General features: G+C 41.7%; 3 protein-coding genes across 3 annotated transcripts in view; 2 read left to right on the top strand and 1 right to left on the bottom strand.

Moving 5' to 3' along the window:
• LOC120538134 overlaps positions 1-27,448 on the bottom strand; it is a 97,886-nt gene that overhangs the window by 57,440 nt on the left and 12,998 nt on the right. The window contains exons 7-8 of the mRNA XM_039767568.1: positions 13,911-14,081; positions 13,638-13,739 (exon numbers count right to left, since the gene is read on the bottom strand). Of these exons, the coding sequence (XP_039623502.1) occupies positions 13,638-13,739; positions 13,911-14,081 (273 nt within the window). The remainder of the gene's footprint in view (positions 1-13,637; positions 13,740-13,910; positions 14,082-27,448) is intronic.
• On the top strand, positions 1,238-7,626 carry LOC120536946 (putative zinc finger protein 286B). The gene is made up of 2 exons (XM_039765522.1): positions 1,238-1,824; positions 6,540-7,626. The coding sequence occupies exons 1-2, from the start codon at positions 1,380-1,382 to the stop codon at positions 7,616-7,618; spliced, it is 1,524 nt and encodes a 507-aa protein (XP_039621456.1). The 5' UTR covers positions 1,238-1,379; the 3' UTR covers positions 7,619-7,626.
• LOC120536944 (zinc finger protein 708-like) lies at positions 12,916-27,033 on the top strand. The gene is made up of 2 exons (XM_039765519.1): positions 12,916-14,119; positions 22,862-27,033. Exons 1-2 carry the CDS (start codon positions 13,951-13,953, stop codon positions 24,436-24,438), a joined length of 1,746 nt encoding a protein of 581 aa, XP_039621453.1. The 5' UTR covers positions 12,916-13,950; the 3' UTR covers positions 24,439-27,033.

Genomic DNA, 27,448 nt, shown 5'->3' with positions numbered 1-27,448 from the left:
TTCCTTACCAAATGGTTGATTTGACCACTCCTGGTGTTTCTGCTCTCTCTCTCTCTAAAGGAGTTGTTTTGTTTTCTCAGCTTAACGATGGCCTGTTTTTACTTGCATGGACAGCTCTTTGGACCTCATATTGAAAGTTCACAAAAACAGCTTTCAGATGCAAATTCCACACTTGGAATAAACTCCCAACCATCTACCTGCTTAATAGTTCATGAAGTAATGAGGGACCTGCTCCTAACTGGCTATGGAACAGCTTGTTAGTCAAATGTCCAAATACTTTTGAACCCCTGAAAATGGGGGACATGGTGGGGTGGACATGTAGAAAAATATCTGTCATTCCCAAATGGCTCATATGATATTTTTGTTAAACCTCTTAAATTAAAGCTGAAAGTCTACACTTCAATCATGTAATGATTTCTTCATATCAAATCCATTGTGGTGGCGTACAGAGCCAGAATTATGAAAATTGTGTCACTGTTCAAATACTTAGGAATGTATTTTGTAATGCATGGAGTATTAAAGGGGCGCAGTGGTAGCTTCTGGGGTCCTCCCTGCGTGGAGTTTGCATGTTCTCCCCGTGTCTGTGTGGGTTTCCTCTGGGTGCTCCGGTTTCCTCCCACAGTCCAAAGACATGCAGGCTAGGTGGATTGGCAATTCTAAATTGTCCCTAGTGTGTGCTTGGTGTGTGGGTGTGTTTGTATGTGTCCTGCGGTGGGTTGGCACCCTGCCCGGGATTGGTTCCTGCCTTGTGCCCTGTGTTGGCTGGGATTGGCTTCAGCAGACCCGCGGCGGGTTGAAAAATGGATGGATGTAAGTTGAAGAGGTATGGACATGTGACGAGGAGAGACAATGACTGTCTGGACAAAAAAATGATGGGAATGGAAGTAAAGGGGGAGAGAAAGCAAGGGAGGCCAAAGTGGAGCTGATGGATAGAAGGTGATCGGATTCAGCGGGTTGGAAAATGGATGGATGTAGTAATAAAGTGCATCACCATAAAATGGCGTAATACATAACAGAGACATAGGAGGTACACAGCCATTTGGACTTTTATTAATATCTATCTATCTATCTATCTGTCTGTCTGTCTCAGGTATTCTCAAACTCGGTCCTGGGGACCCACTGTGGCTGCAGGTTTTTTGTCCCAGCTAGATTCAGTGGCAACACTGTAGTCAATGTGCGCGATTTTTCTCCCCCTTCTATTTTTGATCACACTCCAGGCCAGTTGATGGCGGTATTGCACTACATGACACCGCCATTAACAAAATGAAGAAGGCAAAAACAAGTGGGCTCTGTGATCGGCTTACTATAGACGGCGCACGGGATAAGCAAAGAATGCGTGTTAACTAAGTGTGATTTATTGCAAAGTAACAGTTATTACAATGAACAGAGATCACATGCTGATTACCATGAAAGTCGACGAGGAGACGAATGGTTTTTCTGAAGGACCGGTCACGTTTAACCGCTTCTCGTCCGAAAAAATCGCCGATGCAGTGACGGCTGCTGTGGCGATCATCATCTCCGAGTTTTCGGACTACGTTGATACAAAGTTCTCAGGTTTGCAACTCGAAATATCTCGCCATGGTAAAGAAATCGAAAGCCTCAGACTCCAGCTACAAGCCTCCAGTAATGACCCGGGAGAAATGCGAAGCTGTGCGGAGGACCCATTGAAGGATGTAACAGCCGCCAGGAGCGATGTGGAGGAGAGCCGGCTTGGCGCAAATAGCGAAGCAGAAACGGCAGACCAGTCACTCGGGCAAAACAGACCTGCAACACCGTGTGGACCAGCGGCCGTCGGCCAAGGATGCAGAGACGAGTGTGAGAAAGGTAAGTTAGTGAATGTGACGGAGTGCTTTCACGACGCTAGAGATGTGAGGTGAAGTCCTGGCCATGCCACTGTCTGTGTGACTTTGTATTTGTTAGTCGAATGTTAGTGATTAGTGACTCCTGGCATGGACTATTTATATGTGTGTGCCCTGTGATAGACTGGCACCATAGCCCTTTATCTGTGGCTACTGGTCATCCAACGCATCACATTTATTGCATATATTATAAAACTGTGTTACTGCATTATATTTATCACTGTGGATTGGTAATACATCAGTATTTTATGTTTATTGTTTATCATTCTGTTTCATCTTATGTATTTCATTAGGTGTTTTAGCTATTTTATCTATATGTACTTATTTTAATTTTGTTGTGATATGCTGGAGCACCTAAATTTCTCTTCGGGGATTAATAAAGTCTTGGCTTTACCTTATCTTAGTTTAGCTTATCGTAGCCTAGCATCCAACATAAGGATATTTATGCAAATGCAAATCTATAAAGACGAGAGACACAGACAACACAAAGCGTAAAATAATAGTTTTTATCTCTCCTTTAAAAAAAGGCACATAACTTATCCATTCTATCTCTTGGCTTAGAAAGAACTTTCCTCTCATGTAGGAAAAGGTTCACAACTTAAAGAATCCTGAATTTTCAATTTATGAGGTTAAGATGGATAAGTTCTCTGGGTGGTAATGAAGTTTCTAGTGCCGGCAAGTGTTGCTCATTTGCTTACAGCCCTGCCTCAGGGACCCCCATACACCACCACACCAACTTCTCCCTCTCAGTGTGTGTGAGATGCTGCTCTGCCCTTTCCGTTTGTATTTAGGATGAGAAACGTATAATAGCCAGAACTTCTGCTTTACAAGTTTATTATCTTTAATTTCAGTTAACACCAATACCATAGTACATTAGCTGGCTTTGTCCTGTCTATTAAATTACAGTTAATAATTCTCATATTCAAAGTATGCTTTTGGTTTGAGGTGAGTGATTCGTGGTTTCTTTCCTGGTTGGCTTTCTCCAGACTCATGGAAAGATTTATCTGCACCCTCTCTTTTCCTTGTTCAGGAGGTCTCCTTCTTCACCTTAGGTCACATCCTCTGATTGTGGGTGGTACTGCAGTCTTCTCTTTCAGAGTTTTACACAAAGTGTCGTCGAACACTAGTTAAAGTTACGCCTGCAAAGTCAAATGGTGACCAGTCAGTGACCGTCGTTAGCAAGGTGAATGCATGATTTACGTACAGTAACCCCCATTGTCCCTGTCCTTGCTGTCCCTTGGCAACACTGGAATAAAGGCCACCTGACCCAAACTCCAACACAGATGAGTATTCAACCTTTTCAGTCCAGCATGGTTGCCCTCTGGATTAAAGGGATTGCTTCAATCTCTGTGGCCAGGTCAAGCCGTAGTGTTGTGAGAGAAGAGCAGTTAGTTAGGGTGTTACAAGGGTTGTACAAGGGGATCAGAGGTCATATCATTGGCTTCTTGGGTGCACATAAGTTCTTTCCATCAGTGTTACTCATCCTGGATTGATGGTCCTTTCTTCAGATCTTTAGTCCATTTCACACCTTAGAGAGAGATGTCCCTGACTGTTACATGGTTGGGAATCGATCATCTTATCAGATAAAGCTACAGAGGCTGCCTTCAAAAGGGAGGCCCATCCAGGCAAACTGAGACTCTTTGCTGGCGATGAGAGTATCTGGCAACAGTTTGCTAAGCCAAGATTTGGGTCCAAGCCTCGAATAAAATGGATAATGCCAGTCTGTCCTATAGAAGTCAACCAATGTGATGATACTTGAGATAAAGCTTGCTAGAAGATTTTACATTTCCTTGAGTGTAAAAAACATTTCACAGAAGACACGTATACAAGCTGTAACTCTGATGACTTTAGAATCATTCGTTCCAGGAGGTTATAACAATAATTAAGATATTGCAGAACAGAAGTTTGATCTGTCCATCTTCTTAATGCTGGCATGGTAGGGGACTTTAGGAACAAAACATTTTTGATTTCTTCTTGGTTACTTAAGAAATCTATTAAATATTTGATAATTGTAATTCACTTTTTTTTTTGTTTTGTATTAATATGCGGGTGTAGTCCATAAATGTGTTTAGCTAAATAAAAGCGACTAGACCCATTTGGTTTTTGACCTTCATTAGATTTGTATTGTCAGGCCATGAAATATGCATCATGTTCATTACCTTAGTGGTCCTGTAAGTGTTGACAGGTGGTTAGACGATTGCACTTGTGCTCCTTTGTGAGATGTTTTGGGATCCTTCTTGCGCAGACATTATGAAAGCTATCACTTTTGTGGATATTGTCTTATGCAGAACCGTTTGCCTATGGTTTCCTACTTCATTGATAGTCGCTCGTTGGTTCACCAGAAACCCGTTATGGACTTGCGCAACTTTGTCATTTGTAGTGGATGTGGATGGGTCTCCTGCTCCTCCTTCGTGCTTAACAATTGTCCGACCATATTTGAACCTCTCATTGCATTTGTAAACACTCAGCTCCGAGTGCACCTTCAGCCCATACAAAGTGGATAGCTTCTCGCTGGCCGTCTTTGGTGCAGACATACAGTGGAGTGGCCATGTTTTTTTTTCCAGAAAATAATGAAAGTGACTGCGGCTTGTTTTTTTTATTTTTATCAGCCTACTTTTCTTTATGGATCCAAGCTTCCAAATTTTGTTGAACACTATCATCAACCAAAACTGCAATAGATCTATGGTTTTTTTTATACAGTGGAACCTTGGTTTGCGAGCATAATTCGTTCCGGAAACGTGCTTGCAGCCCAAGGCACTCGTATATCAAAGTGAATTTCCCCATAAGAAATAATGGAAAGTCAGGTGATTCGTTCCACAGCCCAAAACTATTCATAGAAAAATGATTAATACAAAATAATAAAGTAAAAATACATAAAACAAATTAACCTGCACTTTACCTATGAAAAGAATCATGGCTGGTGTGAGTGAGTTTCTAAATTCTTGTGATATTCCACCCAATGGGACGACCTGCGGAAGAGCGTCCTAAAGCAATCACAGTCTCCCAGCGCTGTAGCAGTTCGCTGTAAAAAGCGAATCCAGAAAGATCGTGGACATGCTCTAAGCGCCTTTTGTCAGTGGGTGATACAAGGAACAAAGAACATTATAAATGCACAGGGCACAGTACTGCTTGGCCACAACCCTGCCTGACTGCTGTGTCTGTGTATAGGAGAGTGGCAGATGCCGCTACAATAAATAACCGCGCTGTTACTGTTTCAAGCTGAATAAAGCTTGTGGTGCAAGACGTGGACTTGCACGTCACAGTACACACGCACACACTCAAACACACACAGTCACAATGCTGCATACAGTATACTCTCGTATGGATGTTGACCATATGAGTGAGGCACGCTGACTCAGACGGAGAATAGGAGACGATTGCCCACAATCCCACAGCGAGAGAGAGAGAGAAGAACCATCAGCTCAGTTGTGATTACATGACTCTCAGCAGACAAAGCGTATCCAACCTACTCGTATTGCAAGACGTTGCTTGTTTATCAAGTCAAAATTTATTAAAAAGTTTAGCTCGTCTTGCAAAACACTCGTAAGCCAAGTTACTCGCAAACCGAGGTTCTACTTTACTTGTGATTTAATTTCTTTTTTTTTTTTGCAAAAAAAGTGAGTGTTACATAAAGCATATCTAAAACCAACTAATCAGTGCTAATGTTTAGCAGCAGGCTTCAAATATAATCTTGTCAAATGTCTGAAGGAATGACCCATAATGTCACTGCAAACTCATTGAAGGCATTCTCAGTTTGATGAGACCCGAGGAAGTCAGAAAATATTGCTAACCAGATGGTAATTCTATTTCAGACTAGCTGTCCCCTGCGCTATGCCCGCGTAGTAGTGAAACAGGACAAACATTTTAAAAATCAATAAAAAAAAAAGTAATAATTTGTATTGAGAATAATTTATATTGATAGCTTTCGTATCCGAGGGCATCTTGATATACAATATTTTTGGTTTTGCTATTAGGGGCGAGAATGTAGCTATGTTCTCTTTGCCAAAAATGTCAAAAGTTGGTAAGGTGTCTCTGGCCAAGCGGAAGGTAGGTACGCTCTAACGTCAAATGTTGCCACTGTATCTGATCATGTTCAGCTCTGATGGGAAAGCGCCCACCGTGTGGGGAGAGGAGCATGTGGCCGTGATATCTTTGCCTATCAGCAGCTACGCTCTAAAACACACGTAGCTGTGATCTCTCTCAAAAAACGTCAATCGTTACTCTTGAACAATCTCTAGATGATAATCTAACGTGTATCAATAGGTAAGTGGAGGCAAGTACATTCTAACACGTATCGAGAGGTAAAGTGACTCGAATTGAGGCTGGCGTGTGAGTGACGAAAGCCTCTTCCTACTCCTGAGGTCCTGCCTCCCCTTCCTCTCGGCCTTCAGCCTCTGTCAGATTTGCACAAATGAATCAATGCTGCAACCGAACTGTAATACTTACCGTGATGAGAGAAGTTGCAAAATCAACCGGAATGTTCAAGCAAATTATAAAAAGAAATCCGATCTAAATCTGTTAAGTAGTTGTCTCGTGAAAAGCGGACAGACTTTACAGACAGACAGTCATTGGATTTTATATAGAGAGAGATGTTATCTGTGTAAGGGTGTAATATTACTGACTTCTAAAACTGTACAAAGTTCACATGTCAAAGTCTTGTTCTATACTTTTTCCCCACAGGATTTCTCAAAGCCTCTTCCCGATTTGCACACGGAATGCCTCACTGTAGCTTGAACCCCTGTGAGATGGACAGAAAAACCATGAAATCCCCTGCAGACATTGGCTTTTTAAAGACTGAAGTCCAAGTATCCGAGCAGGTTTCTTGTTACATTAAACAAGAAGATACCAAAGTGGACTTATCTCAGTTTTCAGATGATGGCTTAGAACAAGGATCCATCTTGTCAAAGAATGAGAATTTACTGACTGTTCAAGCGGGGGTCTCAGAATTAGAAGTTTCTTCTGCTTTTAAGCAGCCCTTGGTTCCTTTGGAATTTTTGAATGAAGATACAGTCAGTATGGGGCAAAAAAGTTTGGCCTTTTCTGAGCAGAAATGTTGGCCTGGAGATGAAAGTGCCGATAAGGAGATACTACAAAAGAGTTACATGGAAAGGTTTCAGCAAGTCCATGCTGTGAACGAACAGCCTATTTTAAAGGAAAGCTCAGAATTATCTAATGAATCCCCCCTTGTTAAAGTCCAGTGGAAAATTCACACAGGAGTAAAACCATATCAGTGTGCAGAGTGTGGAAAGACTTTCAGCCTGGCCGCAAGCCTCAGATACCACAAGCGAGTTCACACCGGAGAAAAACCACACCAGTGTCCTGAATGCAGGAAGACTTTCATGCGCTCTACACACCTTAGGGAACACCGGAGGATTCACACCCAAGAAAAACCATACAAGTGCAATCAGTGCAGCAAGACTTTCATCCAAGGTAGTCACCTTAGACAACACCGGAGAATTCATACAGGAGAAAAACCATACGAGTGCACGGAATGCAAAAAGATTTTCACCCAGGCTGCAAGCCTTAAAAACCATCAGAAGACTCACACTGGCGAAAAACCGTACCAGTGTAACGAATGCGGAAAAACTTTCACCCGGATTACACACCTCAGGTACCACCAGAGACTTCACAAAAGGGAAGAATCGTACACGTGTCCTGACTGCAAAATGACTTTCAAGCATGCTGGAAACCTTAAAAATCACCAGAGAAGTCACATATTAGAAAAAACCTTCACAACTACCAGAGAAGTCAAACATTAGAATGAGAAGAAAAAAAAAAAAACTATCTAGTATAGCACGTTGGTAAAGGCATTGGCCAAAGTGAGTACCTCGGGAAAAGAGGAGAGTGTTAAATGGGGAGAGGCTGGCCGCCATCCCACAAGGCTTCAAGGGGATCATAAGAAAAATGGCGTGCTATGAAACATGCTGGGATTGCTCTGCAAATCTGAGAGAATAACTGAAAAGCAGGATTAAGAAATGTCATGGGTAATGTGCGAGGGTTACAAACGTATACGGACATATCCACTCACAGTTTAGAGTAAAGGGAAAGGGGAGCATAAAGGGAGATCTTTTGTAGTTGTTTGGCCAAATTAGTTGTTCCTGAAACTTCATGTTAGTTGTTGTCCTGTACGTTTATTTAAAGTCATCCAATCAGCTTTAAAGTTATCCTCTGATGTCATAACAGTGTGTGCAAAACCACACTAATTTGCATTCTTTAATATGATCTTTAGAAATTGAAATGACAAATGTTCCGTGCATTATAAGTGATAAAGTAAGGATTTTTTTTTCTTTTTGCAGTGATATTGTGCTGTCCCTGTTGTATGACCTTAGAGCCCGGGTGGGACCTGGTGGGCTGCAGTGGCTGCAGGATTTCATTCTAACCCTTTTGCTAATCAGTGAGCAGTTTTCACTGCTAATTAATTTCTTTTCCCTTCATTTTAAAAGCCCTGTTTTTAATGACTTAGTCATCTGAATGAATTCTTTTCTTCACTAAATGACAAAATGCCAAACAGAAATGAGATGTGAAACAAGCCAACAGTTGACCAGCTGAAATGGGATTTCATACTCCAATCAATTTCACTCCAACAACTTTCTTAATGAGAAGCCGATTCTTGCTGTTAATTAAACCCATTACTTAATTCCATGGCATGTTGCTACTCTCATTCTGCCACAGCAGACATTTCCAAACCTGTTGATTTTCCGTTTTTTCTAAGAGCAGTGTTAAAATGTTTTATGACCTGAGAGATTAACCTTACCAAGACCTTCATCTTTCTATATTTTTAGATATTGTGTGGCAGGCACAGGTGAGCTGGTCATGTGGTGGCTTGTTTTGTGTCTCATTATTGTTCGCCTGCTAGTTAAATAAATGATTCATTAAAACAGGGGTGAATCAATGGAGGTTAAAATCCAATGAATAATTCCTTTACAAGCAAGGTTAAAAATAATGGCTGGAAGTAGTCCTTTAATACAAAACCCGGTGCCTTCTTCTGATGGCTCTCCTGCTTCTCCCTTTCAGGCCCTGTACCAGGGGAGTCGCCCTACCCGTAGCTGACTTCTCCCATCGGTCTGGAAGCTTTTCAGTCCCTGGCTCTGTAGGGCTTTGCCAGACCGAGACTTGGGTTCCCCAGCGACCAGGGCGCTCATGCTGCGGTGTTTACCTCCCAAGCCTCCTGACTCCCACTACCTTAAACGGTGAGTTATCCTCCTTCTGGTCACTCCTGCTAATCACTAACGCTTAGCAGGAGTGACTACCATCATCTGCCCCCCGGTGCCAGCCAAACACCCTGCTAGGGCTCACTTCTCAGTTGCCTTCTGCTCTCGCCCGTGCACCGGCTTTCTGTTCCTGCTGCCGCCTTCTCCCATAACCTCTGTCCACTTTTCTTCCAACCCCAACCACCTCCTCCGCCCTCACGCTCCTACTATATATAATGGGGACGTGGCTCAGGTGTGGCGATAACCCATTCCCGGCTTCAATTACGGATGCAGACAATTCCTCACCTGTGCACATAAGCAAGGAAATGCCCGCCTCATGTAACGTCCAAGAACTGCACCGGCCACACTACCATGATTATCTATTTAAAAACTGAGCTGTTCTTCTGAGCTGTGGACCCACTATATCACAACGTCCTGGAAAGGCGCTGGCCCCTTGCCACTCTGAACTGGATTAAGTGGGATGAATAGATACAACTTTATTTATTTCATTTATTATTTTTTTTTTTTTACAGAAGCTCTTTAAATAGATAGGTATGAGAGTAAAACGTCATGCTAGTTCAGTGGTTCCCAAACTCGGTCCTGCGGGAAGACCCCCTGTGGCTCCAGGGTTTTTTTCCAACCAGCTTCTGTATTTTATTGGACTTTTTGCCTAATTAAATGAGTCATCATTTCCCAGTTTCTATATTTTCAATGTCAATGTAGAAATTACAAAACTAAGTTTGGTAGATTTTTATTAAAATATACTAAGCAGTTATATGGGGAATATGTAGCATTTTATGATTGTTACCAGTATTTTCATCCTAATTTTCAATCTGCTTTTCTAGGTGTTTGTTTTAATTTGGGAAAATGGTTCAAGGGGTTCTTTAGAGTAAGTGGGCAAAAATCAGAGAGAAGAGCTCCGATACTTCAGTAAAATTTACTTATTCAATTATAACATATAAATACATATGAATAGTATAATGCAGTAACAATAGATTATAGAAACAAATATATGCTTACAGTAATATCTTAAAAGAAACAAACGTATGCTTACAGTAATATCAAAAGACACAAACTTATGCTTACAGTAATGTCAAAAGACCCAGAGCCATCATCCTAGACCAGTAGACTGAGGGAGCCCGCATGTCAGTCTCGTCAGAGGATCAACTCGTGTGCCTAGTCATCCAAAGTACCGGGCCGGTGTGCACATTCCCTACGGTTGAGCTTCCAAAGAAACTGAGGGCAGAGCCTTCCCTTATATACTAATTAGGTGTCCTTGCCCAAAAGCGGCCTACGTGGAAGCAGTGTATGCAGAAGTGATCGGTTTCCGCACACACCCCTTCCCACGAGACACGGTATTGTTTTTCTTCTACTTGGCCCTGACTGAGGCAGTGCCTAGTACTAGAAGACACAGTAATATGCTTACATGTGAAAAAAGCCTCTCGAAGTGAAAAACAACTCCTTACATAGCCTTGGCTGTATCTTTAGAGCATTCCTGGCTGTTTTTCCCAGAACAAATCCTCGCAGCTGGTTTTGCACTGTAGCGACCAATGCCCATCTTCACTCCTGATTCCCTTCCTCTCTTTATTTTACCTTTGCTTTTTACAGAGAAAAATCCTTCCATTACAGTGTTCTGGTTATTTCATTGATTATTTACTACTTAGCGGGTCTGACTCTGAATTTGTCGCAGTGTTGATCATCCCAGGTGTCTGCTTTGCTGGTGCCACTATTAGGGTTAAAGGAAGGGAGCAAACTACACAGGAAAAGAATAGGAAAAGAACAAAAGAGAGTTAAGCATTTATAACTTTAGAATGCAGAATAAGAGACGAGAAAAAATGACCAGTTAATTAAATGAGAGCAACTGTTATTGATTATTATCTGATCCTGGTTGGAAGAAAAACCTGCACCCACAGGGGGTCCCCACGACTGAGTTTGGGAACCATTATGCTAGTTTATCCATCCATTATCCAACCTGCTATATCCTAACTACAGGGTCATGGGGGTCTGCTGTAGCCAATCCCAGCCAACACAGGATGCAAGGCAGGAAACAAACCCTGGGCAGGGCACCAGCCCACCGCAACACACTAACAAAAGGGACAATTTAGCGTCACCAAGCCTATTTACCTGCAGGCCTTTGGACTGAGCACCCGGAGGAAAGCCACACAGACACAGGGAGAACATGCAAACTCCATGCAGGAGAACTGGGATGAAAACCTTTGGCCTCCTTACTGAGAGGCAGCAGCGCTTCCACTGTGCCACCTTGCTGCCTGAACAATCGAATTGAACTTGGGGGGAGAGTGGGCACTGTGTTGAAATTTTAACTTTACTGTTCTATCTTTTAGGATGCACTAAAAGTATGAACAAGAGAGAGGCCTAGTAACCCTCAGTTACTGTGCTGTTTAGTAACTTGTGATTTAGAGAGTTTAACATAACCTCACATTCTTCAACCCATTTAATCCAATGCAGAGTCCTAGGAGTTGGAGCCGACCTGAACTGCAGTGCCTCCTGTTGGTGCTCCTCAAAGACCTGTCAGATATGATTTTGAGAACTCAGGAGTGCAAGTGCATGGATTGATCTGTACACCTGTCTGCTTCAGGCATCACGGGGTCAAATCATTTTGTTGGATCGGTTTGCAACTTTGGAGACACCGAAGAAAGAAAACCTTTAAATGTAGCTTGTATTCTTGTCATTGTTCCACAGTGCAGGGTACAAAATGTCCTAAATCAGGTAGGATTGAGTAACATGGTTTTGGTACCTACAGAATATCTTCTAGAACAGCGTTTCTCAACCTTTAAATATTTGCGATCCAAGTTTTCTTAACAGTTTTAATCGCACCCCCCCTAACGTTTTTTTGAAAGGAGCCCACTAATGCCAATTTGTTCTTTTTGAATTAATGATATATCATAGATGCATATTTTATTATACCTACTTAACTTTTATCAACATTTATCAAACTCTATATTTATTTTTCTAGTAGCAGAATGTAGTTTTAAGTTAATTTGTTTTGGTTTCAGTAGATGTATTTTTCATATTTTCGATTCTTGTTTTCTTTTTTTCACATCTTTGCGCCCCCCTTTTTGTTACTTCGTGCCCCCCTAGGGGGGCCCGCCCCACAGTTTGAGAACCACTGCTCTAGAAGGACTGAAACTGCACATCGAGAGAATAATACAGAGAGGAGAGAGAGAGAGACTAACCTTGTAGCCTTCGCTTAGGGACATGTGATAGGGTGGAGTCAGATGTAGGCGGGGTTGAGTGTCCATATAAGGCAGGTAGGAGGCTGGATGTCTATTTAGTTAGTCAATTCACTAGTGAGATTCCTTATTTATTCATCGGCACCTGAAGTAAATGTTGTCCCCTGCTGCACCGGAATACAGGGGTAAGTCTCAGCATCTCGTCCCACTCAGTTTCACATCCCACAGCGAGGACTGTCTTTGTCTCATCAGAGTAATTGTCAAAATCACAACTGTATGTTACCAAAGAGGACAATGACCAATAGAGGGGATACTAATGTGCTATGTGGCCCACTGATGATGGATGTTACTGCTTCAACTTTCTTCTTGTAACACTGTGATGAACTGTTCCAGATATGATTTATGTCTTTGCATTCTCATCTTCCTCAATTTTCTAACCCACATCCCCCAATGTAAGGTTTTTGGGGAGTCAGAGCCTACTCAGTGTAGTCAGAACAGACCTTGTTCCCTTACATCTTTCATTTCACTTGCAGTGCCCTCCATAATGGTTGGGACAAAGATGCATTTGCCCCTCAGCTCCAGAGTTTACAATTACAAAGCAAACAATTCAGACATTGCGATTAAAGTGCACACTGCAGGCATTCGTTTAGGGGGATTTGCAGACATTTCAGTCACACCGTGTAGAAATGACAACAGCAGGTCAGAAAATGGACAAACTACAAAGTGGATGGATGATTTACTGTAACCTGTTGGCTTTTTTTTAGAATTCCAGCGGAGCACCCCTTACCAAAAACAAAAAAAAAGACTGAAAATGTCAAATACAAGTTTTTGCCTTGAGTTGCACTCCTATTACAACCTTATTTTATTTACTGTAAAACACAGCTTAGAAATCTTACACAGAACAACTTAGAAATTTAAGTCAAAATTTTATAAATGTTTCAAAAAAGGTATTTGAACCCCTCAGAAAAGCATTTTTTATTATAAAATCGTGTCTTGCAGTAAATCTGAGAAATGTGTAGTGAAATAGCATTATTATCAGATTACTGATAGAAATATTGTATACTTTGTTAAGGCAATGCAATGACTCGGTTGAACAGTATGGCTTAAGGCACTATACAGGATTACATAATCAAATTAGACAGACAGACGGATGTGGCAGGCACTATATGATAGATAGATAGATGGATAGACTCGTTGTCCACTGACAAATACATAAGAGCGGTGTGAGAAAGCACGTGCGCCCCCGGGTATCTTTACAAACTGGCGCTCTGCGAACACTTATATTGGCTCCTCCTATCTGACGCTCTGCAGGACAGGATATATTCTTCATGGCTTGGAGCCCAAAAAATATATTCTTGGTAATGAAGATTTTGGTCCATTTTTCCCTGCCTTATTACCAGTGGGATGCGGCGATGCTTGCGACTGACCGGCGCTCTTTTTGTCGGTCAGGTACGAATCGACACCTCGATAAGGTTTTGCGGCTTTAAAAAGCGGGCTAACTGATAGTAGAGGATTAAAAAGAGGTTAACAGCGGTACAGCAGAGTTTGGTATGATCTCTCCGTTCCAATAGATGGCAGCAATACATACACGAATCTGAATTTTGTGATGGGCAAAGAAGTAGAGGGGCGGGTTTTGGGAGTGACGGAGTCGATGATTGGTGGAAGGCGACCTCGGCTGCAGACTGCGGTGCAGCGATCAGAACCGGCGTGATGGCCGAGAGCGCAGCGGCCGTTGTGGACAGCGATCTGAGAGGGCAGTCGGCCTCCAGCATCATTCAGATAGCGAGAGCGACTTCGCCGGCCGTCGTTAGAAAACAGAATGGAGAAGACCGCATTTCCGCCTTAAAGATCGAGGAACAGGAGAGTCCAGATTTGAAAAGTGGGTACCGCAGCCTTCACTGTTTGATTAACATTGTGTGGAAGTCATGGTGGGCGGATGATGATATTGATCAGTGCTTTGATACAAGCATAACAGCGCGCATTGTGAACGAGCCGATCTGGGTTTAGCCAGGGTCACTTTTGGTGTTGGGCTCAAGCTGGGAATAGGAGGCAGGGAGACAAATGTTAGTGGGGCTTTATGTACATTGATGAAAAAGTGTTTAAGAAAGCTTTCTGTTACTGCATACTTATTTGTTTAACATTCATTCAAGCAGAAAGCAGGCAAACAACAAACGTAAAGATAGTAATATTTTACAAAACCACAGATATACCAGAAAGCATCATTTAAAACAATTGGCTTAATCTTTTTCAGTATTGTACACTGTATATTTAGTTTCCATACAGCATAAGGAGTTGGACAGTCCAGGCAACTATAAGTGCAGCTTTTTATTCATATATACAGTATGTGAGTGTGTGTATATAAATATATAAATATATATATATATATATATATATATATATATATATATATATATATATATATATATGTATATAATATGTGTGTGTGTATGTATGTATGTATTTATATATATATATATACACATACTAGGGTCTTTGCCACCTGCTCACTTTGCTCACCAACCCCTCGGCCTGCGCTACACGTCGGCCCCTTTGCGTCTCTGCCACTCGTGTATGTGGATTTCACTTTCACCAAACAACAAATCTTTTAATTCTCGCAGATAGGCCTCTTCATTGTGATGACACACTACTTGTCCCTGATAGCATCATAAATTGGACAATCTACAAGTCTCCAACTTAAAGTTTAAAGCCGAACAATACTGTATCTACATACTTCTGTCATATCACCTATGTCCATATATCCAATCTCTTTTTGCTGTTCCATTATTTCACTGAGTAATAATTTCCATTTGTTAGCGCTAATGCAATCTTTACTATCAGTTTTTTGAAACTTTTGAATTTTGGTACTTTCATAATCTCTAGCCTGCTCTGCCTGTGTATCATGCTAACGTTTTTGAACCACTTTACGATGTTCTACTTTGTCTTCTACTCTTTGTCTTTTATTTCTGACCCTCCTTGTATCTGAGAGCGCAGGAACTGTGTCTGACAACTGCATTCACACGAATGAGAAGTGATTGGACTGTGGGAGTGGTTGTAAATGTTTGAGAGGAGGGCGGGACTTGTCAGTATCTCTTGGCAAAAAGATTCGTCTCGCGGGAGTTGAAGTTATCTCAGAGAAAGTCTCGTCCCAGGATCTCCTTTTATAATAGAGAGATGTGTACAATCACCTAAAGGATTATTAGGACCACCATACTAATACGGTGTTTGACCCCCTTTCGCCTTCAGAACTGCCTTAATTCTGCGTGGCATTGATTCAACAAGGTGCTGAAAGCATTCTTTAGAAATGTTGGCCCATATTGATAGGATAGCATCTTGCAGTTGATGGAGATTTGTGGGATGCACATCGAGGGCACGAAGCTCCCGTTCCACCACATCCCAAAGATGCTCTATTAGGTTGAGATCCGGTGACTGTGGGGGCCATTTTAGTACAGTGAACTCATTGTCATGTTCAAGAAACCAATTTGAAATGATTCGAGCTTTGTGACATGGTGCATTATCCTGCTGGAAGTAGCCATCAGAGGATGGGTACATGGTGGTCATGAAGGGATGGACATGGTCAGAAACAATGCTCAGGTAGCCCGTGGCATTTAAACGATGCCCAATTGGCACTAAGGGGCCTAAAGTGTGCCAAGAAAACATCCCCCACACCAGTACACCACCACCACCAGCCTGCACAGTGGTAACAAGGCATGATGGATCCATGTTCTCATTCTGTTTACGCCAAATTCTGACTCTACCATTTGAATGACTCAACAGAAATCGAGACTCATCAGACCAGGCAACATTTTTCCAGTCTTCAACTGTCCAATTTTGGTGAGCTCGTGCAAATTGTAGCCTCTTTTTCCTATTTGTAGTGGAGATGAGTGGTACGCGGTGGGATCTTCTGCTGTTGTAGCCCATCCGCCTCAAGGTTGTGCGTGTTGTGGCTTCACAAATGCTTTGCTGCATACCTCGGTTGTAACAAGTGGTTATTTCAGTCAAAGTTGATCTTCTATCAGCTTGAATCAGTCGGCCCATTCATTCTCCTCTGACCTCTAGCATCAACAAGGCATTTTCGCCCACAGGACAGCCGCATACTGGATGTTTTTCCCTTTTCACACCCATTCTTTGTAAACCCTAGAAATGGTTGTGCAGATTGTGAAATACTCAGACCGGCCCGTCTGGCACCAACAACCATGCCACGCTCAAAATTGCTTAAATCACCTTTCTTTCCCATTCTGACATTCAGTTTGGAGTTCAGGAGATTGTCTTGACCAGGACCCACACCCCTAAATGCATTGAAGCAACTGCCATGTGATTGGTTGATTAGATAATTGCATTAATGAGAAATTGAACAGATGTTCCTAATAATCCTTTAGGTGAGTGTAGATGTTCAGTTACTAGACAAAGTGTGTGGACTCTTTGGAATTAGTTGGATTTTTGCATTTTTTACACATAATACTTTAGTCAGAGCTTAATTTAAGTTATGAGGTGCACTGTTAAAAATGTGGTTGTAATTTAATAGTTAAATGATCATCTAACTGTCAAAAAACAGTCAGGAGCATAAAGCAGTGTGCGGTTTGACTAATTAAAGTAATGCAGCCAACAATTATAGTTCTGTCTTCACTAATATTAAACTGTTTCATTCTGTATTAAGCGAATCAAACAAGCACAAACAAAATACTTCAGTGATGTAACTTTTAACTTAGAAAATTACCTACGATATGTAATTCATTTACTTGTATGAGATTAGCAACATCACTTAACAACACTTAGGTATAAAAAAAATTCATTATTTTGGTCATCTATTGTTTCCACAGTGCAATTCCTTTTGCCCAGTAGTGAAGAAATGCTGCTCTTCTGATGACATCATAAATAAATCTGCATAAATCAACTTCCATAATCACAAGAACATTCGGAACACACAAAAAATTATTTTGCTAAACATCATTACATTTTTTGTTGCTTACAGTACAAAAACATATGGGATATAAGGAAGAATTTGCAGTTTTGCTGAAAAGGGGGCGTTCCCTTATGCAAATATACTAACTTTATGCAAATTTAGGATTCTGTGTCATTATGAGTTTATTGGAATGCAACAGTTTTTCACTTTGTAATAACTAATTGATGTTGACAGCTAAAGCATTGCTTCAGTGTAAATTTACATCTGTGTGATCTTGTTATTTTAAACATTTGTTCTATTGTGTTTTTTTTTTTTTTACTGTGAAAATATACGGCTAATGTAATGCATTGTTACAGGATTTTTTTTTTTTTTTTTACTTCCCAGAATTAACTTATAGGTAAACTGTTTGCATATCTGTGCATTATTGGCTAATGTCCCCTTCTTCTGCACCTATGCATTGCTGAAAACACACCTGGAACTCTGTTTCTCGAATAGCCTTGAGTTCCTTTGTCATGTTACGCTGGATGTCAAAAATGTCTGAATATCTTTATCATTTCATGGCAGTTTTTTTTTTTGGGAATAACCAGAAATCACAAGTAGCCACATCAGGTGAATTGGATGGCAGATCCAATCTGGTAATTAACCCAGCCACAGGGGATGCACAAACCAGTGTGTTTCTTCTCGCCAGTCCCAAACCCAGATAAATGGGGAGGGTTATGTCAGGAAGGACATCCGGCGTAAAATTTTGCCAAATCAATATGCGGATAACAATACAAATTTCCATACCAGATCAATCAAGCCCCGGGTTAACAACGACTGCCACCAGTACTGTTAGGCAAGAGGGTGCTGACAGAAATTGGGCTACTGTTGGCCGAAGAAGAAGAAGAAAAGGGGGGAGACATGTCCGGAGACAGGAGGAGAGGAGGAAGGTAAAGAGAGTGGAACTGAGGGTAGGATGGGTGTAACAGAACAAGATGCAGAGGACAGAAAGATATGGAAGATGATCCGCTGTGGCAACCCCTAAAGGGAGCAGCCGAAAGAAGGCGAAGAAGATCCAATCTGGTAATTAGTTGCTTAGCCAAGAAGTGGCAAACACTCACCATGCACGCACCATGGCTTTGGGGGATATTGGGATTGGATGATCTGCTTCTGGTGGCATCATTCACCTCTTTTCGCCCCTCCTTGAACCTCTTATGCCACTCATTGCCACCATACGTCACTTTCAACAGCTCCAGTGTTTCAGGAGCATGTGTAAAAAGCGGGCTGACTGATAGTTCATTTTAAGTAAGAGAGGGTTAAAAAGAGGTTAACAGCAGTACAGCAGAGTTTGACAATTCTGGCGTTTGAATTCTCACACTTCATACAGTCGTAGACACAGACTCCACCGAAAATTGATCCATCCATCCATCCTCTTCCGCTTATCCGAGGTTGGGTCACGGGGGCAGCACCTTAAGCAGATATACCCAGACTTCCCTCTCCCTAGCCACTTCTTCTAGCTCTTCCAGGGGAATCCTGAGGCATTCCCAGGCCAGCCAGGAGACATAGTCCCTCCAGCGTGTCCTGGGTCTTCCCCGGGGCCTCCTTCCGGTTGGACATGTCCGGAACACTTCGCCAGGGAGGCGTCCAGGAGGCATCCTGATCAGATGCCCGAGCCACCTCATCTGACTCCTGTTGATGCAGAGGAGCAGTGGCTGTACTCTATCTTTAAAGGAAAGCCCAGACACCCTGCGGAGAAAACTAATTTCAGTTGCTTGTATTCGCGATCTCGTTCTTTCGGTCACTACCCATAGCTCATGACCATAGGTGAGGGTAGGAAGGTAGATCGACTGGTAAATTGAGAGCTTTGCCTTACGGCTCAGCTCCTTTTTCACCACGACAGACCGATGCAGAGCCCGCATCACTGCAGATGCTGCACTGATCCGCCTGTCGATCTCACGCTCCATTCTTCCCTCACTCGTGGACAAGACCCCGAGATACTTAAACTCCTCCACTTGGGGCAGGAACCCCCCAACCCTGAGAGGACACTCCACCCTTTTCCGGCTGAGGACCATGGTCTCGGATTTGGAGGTGCTGATTCTCATCCCAGCCGCTTCACACTCAGCTGCGAACCGATTCAGAGGGAGCTGAAGATCACGGCCTGATGAAGCAAACAGGACAACATCATCTGCAAAAAGCAGTGACCCAATCCTGAGTCCACCAAACCGGACCCCTTCAACACCCTGGCTGCGCCTAGAAATTCTGTCCATAAAAGATGATACCTTTTTTTTTTTTTTTTTTTTGTTGCTTACCTCATGTGTTTTGTATTGATGACTGAGAAAATATTTTATATCATATCTTCATTGAGAACAAAGATAAAAATCAATATAATTAATACAAGCCAGTGCTGTACAATGGCAAATGATTTGAAAAACATCTATAGAGGGAAATAAAATCTCACGTTACTCATGTCACATAAACAACATGTCACTTTTCATACATTTTTTTGCTAAAAAATTTTTAAGTAAATTTATTTTGAAAAATCAACTGCAACATAGACAGGAAACAGAAATCACATGGGATTGGGTTTTTGAAATAAAGCGAGCACTCTTGACTAATAAACCTCTCTCATCAGCTGCCACTCACTCGATGTTTCCTGTTTTTCCCAGGAGATCAGGAGCACAGGGGTACTCAAACCAGCCCTCCCGGCAGCAACAATCACACCACAGTAGAAAGCGTGAAGAGCGCAAGCTTTTCCTCATTCTGGTGTTGGGTGTGAATGCTAAATGAATGTTTACTGCCTTGTATCTGCTTGATTTTATGCATTGTGCTGCTGCCACATGATTGGCTGATTAGATAATTACTTGCATAAGCAGGTGTACCGGTGTTCTGAAGAATTTGCTCAGCGAGTGTAAATTTCCCTTTCCAGATAAATGCTAAATGTTAAGGTATGCTTTGTACTTTTGCCCTAATAGTCAGCAGAGCATGAGATCTACTTTTGAATCACTTTAAGTAAAGGGGGTACACTTGAGCCATCATCAATTTCAAAAATAGCACCAAGTCAACCAAATGATCAGGTTTATTTGACAGAACTAATGGGGGGTTATGTACACGAGTACACTTGAAAATAATTAAAGGCGTCAGAGCAGAAAGTGAACCCCCCGCTGCCCATGTAAATGGGTCTTGAAATATGTGGGGTGCTTAGACAACTTACCTACCACATGCATTAGTACCCCCTTTACCTCCCATTCCTCTTTCTGACCAAGTCTGGTTTCCCACCAACTTGGTTCTTGTTTTGGCTCCATACTTTTTCAAAGTCTGTCTGGAGGGAATTTTAGAAAGACACTTCTGGTTTATCCTTGGGTACAGCTGATTTGACTTTGTGTTGCTCATGGAGTCCCGAATGAGGCACATTACCTGCATTCTGAGGTAGTGTCACTTACGGCACTACGGCCATGTGGCGCATTTCCCAGAGGGTGATCCAGCTCGTAAGATCTTCATTGTTGGGGACATGAGTGGCTGGACCAGGCCAAGGGGTCGCTCATGTAACACCTGGCTGTGGCAGATAGAGGGTCATTTCCAGAGTGTGGGACTGGACCACGTGTCTGCCTGGGGGGTTGCAAACTGGGATCCCGAGTTGTTTCGTCTTGTAGTGGGTGCCCCAAGTTGACTTGACTTGACTTCTGGTGTCACGACTGACCTGTTGAACATCCACCAAAAGCTCCACCTAGTGGCCTCTGGTATCCGTGCCATCCTGGATCCAGGATCTTACAGTGGTAAGAAAAAAGTATGCGTACCCTTTGGTAATAACTTTATGTACAAATTTGTCTTAAAATATGGTCTGATCTTTATCTAAATTTCAATAATGAACAAGCACAATCTGTTTTTAACTAATAATATAGTAATTATTGAATCATTCTTGTAAATCTTGAATACTTCATTCATACATTCATGGGTTTAGGTTGGAAAAAGACTGTGACAACTTCAAAAGAAGCTAACTAGAGTCAGGTGTTAGCAAACTTCAAGTCCAACCAATGACACGAGACTGGAGGTGTGATTTACAGATATTTGACCAATGAAAAGATGCAAAACATTTTGAGTTTTCTATTCAGAAGAAGCTTCTGCTGGTACGAAACTGGTCTTGCAGAAAAAGAGATCTCAAAATTGTTGATTTACACAAAGCTGGAAAATGTTACAAAGTCATTTTAAAGGGCTGAGATGTTCATCAGTCCACAGTTAGAGAAACTGTGCAGGAATGGATACAGTGTAGTGCTGAGGCTGATCCCCCTAGAAGTGGGTGCCCAGTGAAGATGACCCAAAAGGCACAACACAGAATTTGCAATAAGGTAAAAAGAACCCCAAAGTAACAGCTAAAGACTTGATGGAACCTTTGGAACGGGCTAACATCTCTGTTCATGAGTCTATCGTACACTAAACTTTAAACAGTGTGGTGTCCATGGCAGGACATTAAGGAGGAAGCTGTCACACACTAAGAGTTTGCCAAAGATCACAGTGACACTCCACAACATTATTAGGAAAATGTCTCATGGTCTGATGAAATTACAGTTTCGTTTTTTGTGAAGAATACACAGCAGTATGTACAATGTAAAAAAGGCCACCACATATCTAGAAAACCTCATTCCAGTGGTGGGATCATTGAGATTTGGACTGTTTTGCCGCCTCAATCTTGAATCATTTGCTATCATCAAGAGGGAAACTGAATTCCCAAGTTTATCAAAGTATCCTACTGGGTAATATCAGGGTGGGTGTCTGCTAGATGAAGCTCAGCAGAAGTTGGCTAATGCAGCAGGACAATGACCCTAAACAAAGAAATACGTTTACTGTAGAATGGCTTCAAAAAAAGAAAATCTGCCTTTTGAAGTGGACTGGTTTGACTTTGTGTCGACGAAGCAGTTGCTTTGCCTTCAAAGTGTTAACTTCAGATCTCTGCATTTGTGAGAGGTTTAGAGAATGCTCTCTATGGCTGTGACCTCCCTACTGGCATCCTGGGGGAATATATTACTTATTCCACCAGGATGCATTTCTACCTCATCTCTATCAGGTGGTTACTCCATATACTTATGGGTAATAAATCCTCATATACAGCACCCTTTATAATGTTTGGGACAAAGACACATTTTTCCTTAATTTAAACCTGGTGATGTCTGTGAATCAGAGAATTCAAACAGTCATTGCATGCAAGGGATATGCAACAAAGTCCTAAATATGATGGCTTTAATAGACCTGACAATGCTGTGTCCAAACATTATGATGCCCTGAAATGAGGGGACCCTGTAGAAAAGTGCTGTCTTTTTTACAAGCTGTGACCAAAATGTTTGCACTTTAATCACATCTGAGTTGTTTGAGTTGTAATTTTAAACTGTGGAAGAGAAGGGGAAATTAAGGAGAAATGGGTCTTTGTCCAAAACATTATGGGGGGCACTGTAGTTGGTGGTGCAGTCGTGCTCACATGATTAGCTGTTTTCTCAGCAGATGTGTACACTCTGCTGTGTTACCAAACTGGAGATGCTGTATATAGAGTTTTATAGTGAAATGCTACTTCAGCCTGCTCCTCCATTACACACTGCTGTTTGAGCAAATGTAGACATAGGCTCTGCTTATCCCAGTGAACCTTTTAGCATTTATTTTGTTAACACCAATGTCAAAGAAACTGATCTTATCTAAGTTTAATTTTTATCATATACATTTTAGTCATTTTGATGTGTCTGTTTTGTATTCCTACAGCTGTGCTCCCCAATTCAGTGAAAGAAGAACTCATCAGTCTGAATGACGTTCAAGAGTTCATGGCTTCTCCATCCTGCAGGGAGACACCTCAACACAACCAAGTGCACACCACTCAATATGGAGATAGTGAAAAGGTTGAAGGACATTTACTTGATGAAGACAAAGTGAATATCACGGCATCGGTTCCGATGAAAGAAGAGTTCCTTGATCCAGTTTCTGTGTCTGTGAAAGATGAATTGTGTGAAATTCAAATTTTCTTACATAATAACTTAAGTGAGTCTAACCTGGAAGATACAGAAGTTAAGGAGGAGCAGCCTGAAGGTAGCCTTGCAACTTCTAAAGTAACCCACGAGCAGGACAGCCATGCGAGTTTTGACTCATCCCTTAATTGTGTGAGGTGTAGTGAGTGTGGAAAGACCTTCAGTTGTTTGTCAAAATTAAAGATTCACCATAGAATCCACTCTGGCCAAAAGCCGTATAGTTGTGACGAATGTGAGAAGAGCTTCATTCAGTCTTGTCATCTGAAAGCACACAAAAGGATTCACACTGGTGAGAAGCCATATAGCTGCGCTGAATGTGGGAAAAGCTTTGGTCGTTTAGAAAACTATAAAACGCACCAGAGAATTCACACCGGAGAAAAACCATTTGGCTGTCCAGAATGTGGCAAGAACTTCAATCGTTTAGGAAACCTGAAAGCCCACCAAAGAAGCCACACTAGAGAGAAGCCATATGGTTGTCCTGAATGTGGGAAGAGGTTTAGTTCTTCTACAGGCATCATGATACACCAAAAAAAGCATACTGGAGGGAAATTGTTTAATTGTCCCAAATGTGCAAAAACCTTCTCATGTTTGGGAAGCTTACAGACACACCAGAGAGTTCATACTGGGGAGAAACCATTCAGCTGTTTTGAATGTGGCAAGAGCTTCAAACGTTTAGGGACATATAAAATGCACCAGAAAATTCATACTGGTGAAAAGCCATACGAATGTTCAGAATGCGGGAAGAGATTCAATCGTCTGGGAAACTACAAGATACATCAGAAAATTCATACAAGAGAGAAGCCGTACAGTTGCTCTGAATGTGGGAAAAGGTTCAGCAAACTTGGAGAAGTTACAACACATCAGAACAGGCATATGGGAAATAAATTATTTAATTGTTTAGACTGTGGGAAGACCTTCTCTTGTTTAGGAAATCTTCAACTGCACCAGAGAATCCATACTGGGGAGAAACCTTACAACTGTTTAGAATGTGGGAAACGCTTCAGTCGTTCTGGAAACTTTAAGATACACCAGAGAGTCCACACTGGGGAGAAACCATACAGCTGTCTCGAGTGTGGGAAGCGTTACAGCCATTTGTCTAACCTTAAAGCTCACCAGAGGAAGCACACTGGAGAGAAACCATATTTTTGTACTGATTGTGGGAAATGTTTCAGTCAAGCCTCAGGTTTTAAGATACATAAGCGAATTCACACCGGGGAAAAGCCGTATAAGTGTTCACAATGTGGGGAGAGCTTTAATCGCTCTGGAAAGCTCAAATCACACTCAAAGATTCACACAAAAGACTCAAATTGTGGGTAGAATTCTCAGTGTTAAAGACACTTCATAGTGAAAGTGTCCAGAGGATTAGTAGTAGAAAGACCTGAGAGATTAATGCACAAGTCTAATTTGAGGGCCCTGGAAAAAGTCAAGCTCATTAAAGGGACAACAAATAAGCCAAAGCACACAATGAGAATTACATTCCAGGAAGGAGACCATGTGTCCTACCACTAAAATCTTCTTACAGGAGTCTTGGCTTCCTCTAACACAAAATTTTCATTCAAAGAGAGGATGTTTGGATATGTATGCCGCCATCTTAAATAGGGGCTACATTCCAATGTTAAGTGCCACAACACCACCCAATTGCCTGACTGGTAGCTATACAGAACATGGGTTCGTCCATCAGAAACAAATGAAACAACAGTCTGTGATGGTGCCTTGGTAATTTTAATATCATAAGAATAGAAAAGATGAACCACCAGATTATTTAGAAATTAAAATTATTTGAAATGAAATGAACTGTTTCTCAAGAAGCCAAAAGCTAAATTCATAACACTAACTCCAGCATGGTCTTGGCTGTATGCTGTGGGTCATTGTTGTGCTGAAATTTTAACTATCACCTCATTCTCAGTTTGCGTGCACTCTGGAGCAGATTTTCTTCAAGGACCTCTCTGTACTGGGCCGCGTTCGTCCTTCCCTCAGTTCTGACCACTGCCACTGAGAAACATCCCTATAGCATCAAGCAACCACTATGTTTCACCATTGGGCAGAAGTGTGGAGAACTTAAATTTTTATCACATTAGAACAGAATGTTTTTCCTCATGCCCTCACAGTCCTGTAAATGCTGTTTGGCAAACTCCAAGTGGACTTCCGTGTACCTTTTAATTAAAGGTTGCTTACATACTGCCAATCTAACCTCAATTCTTACCAGTCTCCCTGTCCCCAACCACTGAGAAGCACCCACACCCATATAGCATGATGCAACCACTATGCTTCAATCTAGAGATTGTATTAGGCTGATGGTGAGCAGTGCCTGGTCTTTGCCAGACCTAGTGCTTGGAGTTCTACCCAAAGAGTTTAATTTTTCTCTCATCAGAACCTTTTTCTTCATGTTCTCAGAGTCCTGTAAATTCTCGCAAACCTGACTTCCATCTAGCTACTCTGCCATAAACACATGAGTAACGGAACACTGTTGAGATGGTCACCCTTCCATTATGCTTTCCTATCTCAGCAGAAGACTTCTGAAGCTCTGTTAGAGGGACTGTTGTGGTGTTGATCACCTTCCTGCCCAAGGCCCTTCTTGCTTGGTTTACACAGTTTTTCCATGTGGCCAACTCTTAGGAAGAATCCTGGTGATTCCATTTCAATTATTGGGCCACGGTCCTGCTGGGAACACTCAAAACTTTAGAAATGGTTTTATGCCCGTGCCCTGATCTATGCCTTACCCTAGTTTGATTATGGAGGTCTACAGAGAGTTCCTTGGAGTTCATGGCTTGGCTTTTGTCCTGATGTGCAGTGCGAATTGTGAGACCTTATCTACACAGGTGTGTGTCTTTCTAAACGATGTCCAGTCAGTTCAGTTTACCACCTCTGTGGTCAGGTTACATTTTTAATACATCCTCAAGAAGAATTAAAGTGAACAGGATGTACCTGAGCACAATTTGGAGTGCCACAGTAGAGGGCCTGAATGCTTATGTGAGTGATTTTAGTTTTTAATTTATATAAGTTTGCTAAACTTTCTGAAAACGTGTTTTCATTTTGTCCTAATGGATTATTGAATATTAAATGACATGTACTTAATCAAGGTCAGTATTTCAAGGGGTTGGTATTCATAATTGATAAGGTAAGTTTTAGTGAGCGCATAGATTTTATAGGAAAACAATTGTGTTACATTGAACATGAAGTTAATAATAAGAAAGGTTTGCAATCACATAAACTAAAATAGAGACTGGTGACTGGGAATCTGAATTGTGGGACAATACAGTACATGAGCTGCTGATTCTGCAGACTCCACCCTGAAAATGTTCAGATTTGAAGTAGAAGAATGCTATGCAGATACCTGAAGTCGCAGCATATTGGACAGTGGATGGGTGGGTTAAGTAATGAGATGATGGGGATGTGGGAACCCAACTTAATGCAGAACCACATATTGTAGTTAGCATAGGCATCATAGTTAGGGGGAAAAAGGGCAATGATTACCCAGGGTCCACTTGAGGGGGTTCGGGAGAGCGAAGCCTGGAATGAAAAGTTTGTTTTCGAGAGGAAGGGACCCACAGAGACTGCTTATGTATTGGGCCCAAAGTTTCTGTGCTACACCCCTGATGGTTAGGCACAAGGCCAAAGCCAAACATTCCCATCCAAATCACAAACCAAGACAAAGTTAGATACTGTATCTATTTATTTATCAATAATTAACAACTAATAGAACAATTCAGCAGACATACTGGGAAAGGTGAACATAAAAATAAGGACAAAACATGAAAAATTGATTATGTTGATACAGGATTTATCAAAAGGCTGTTTCCATTTGGGCCAGTTTGTTCATTGTTTTGGTTCCTGGTTAATTTTTTTTTTTTGCTTTATTGTGGGTCTTTTATTAATAAATTTGGTATTGTTAATATTGTATTTTGCCCGAGATGGCTGAAGTTGTGATGTCTTTTGTGTTCATTTTTGGTTCCTTTATTTATGCTAATATTCTTGGTCATTTAGTTTCCATGTGCCTGGGGATTTTCTTTTAGGTTCTGTGTGTTTTGTGGGTGGCCCTTGAAGAGGTGGGGCCACCAGTCCATCACTGCAAAGGCCTGCCCTTAGCCCTATGAAGGCTCAGGAAACCCCACAGTTTCTTGTGGTCACGTGACAGGAACAAAGATGCTGTGCATAAGCAAAGAAAATATAATGGTAATGAGAAAACAACTTTGTTATTCTAAAACCAAACATCTGAAACGAAACCTTCACGTGTCAAAATCCCAAACTGGGCCAAAACTTGCATGCAAATGTAGCTAATACGTCAGTATTTCTTACTGGGTACTGTAGTATTAAGGTGTTGTACCGT

This window comes from Polypterus senegalus, chromosome 10 (assembly GCF_016835505.1).
Source record: "Polypterus senegalus isolate Bchr_013 chromosome 10, ASM1683550v1, whole genome shotgun sequence".
NCBI classification, from domain to species: Eukaryota; Metazoa; Chordata; class Cladistia; order Polypteriformes; family Polypteridae; genus Polypterus; species Polypterus senegalus.
Note: the sequence above shows the minus strand (reverse complement) of the source record. Positions and strands in the feature narration are given on the sequence as shown.

Bases quoted from the DNA above. Each gene is read 5' to 3' on its own strand.
- LOC120536946 (XM_039765522.1), top strand. From the start codon at position 1,380: ATGAACAGAGATCACATGCTGATTACCATGAAAGTCGACGAGGAGACG. The intron at 1,825-6,539 runs GTAAGTTAGTGA...TTTTCCCCACAG, and splicing joins CAGAGACGAGTGTGAGAAAG to GATTTCTCAAAGCCTCTTCC.
- LOC120536944 (XM_039765519.1), top strand. From the start codon at position 13,951: ATGGCCGAGAGCGCAGCGGCCGTTGTGGACAGCGATCTGAGAGGGCAG. The intron at 14,120-22,861 runs GTGGGTACCGCA...GTATTCCTACAG, and splicing joins GGAGAGTCCAGATTTGAAAA to CTGTGCTCCCCAATTCAGTG.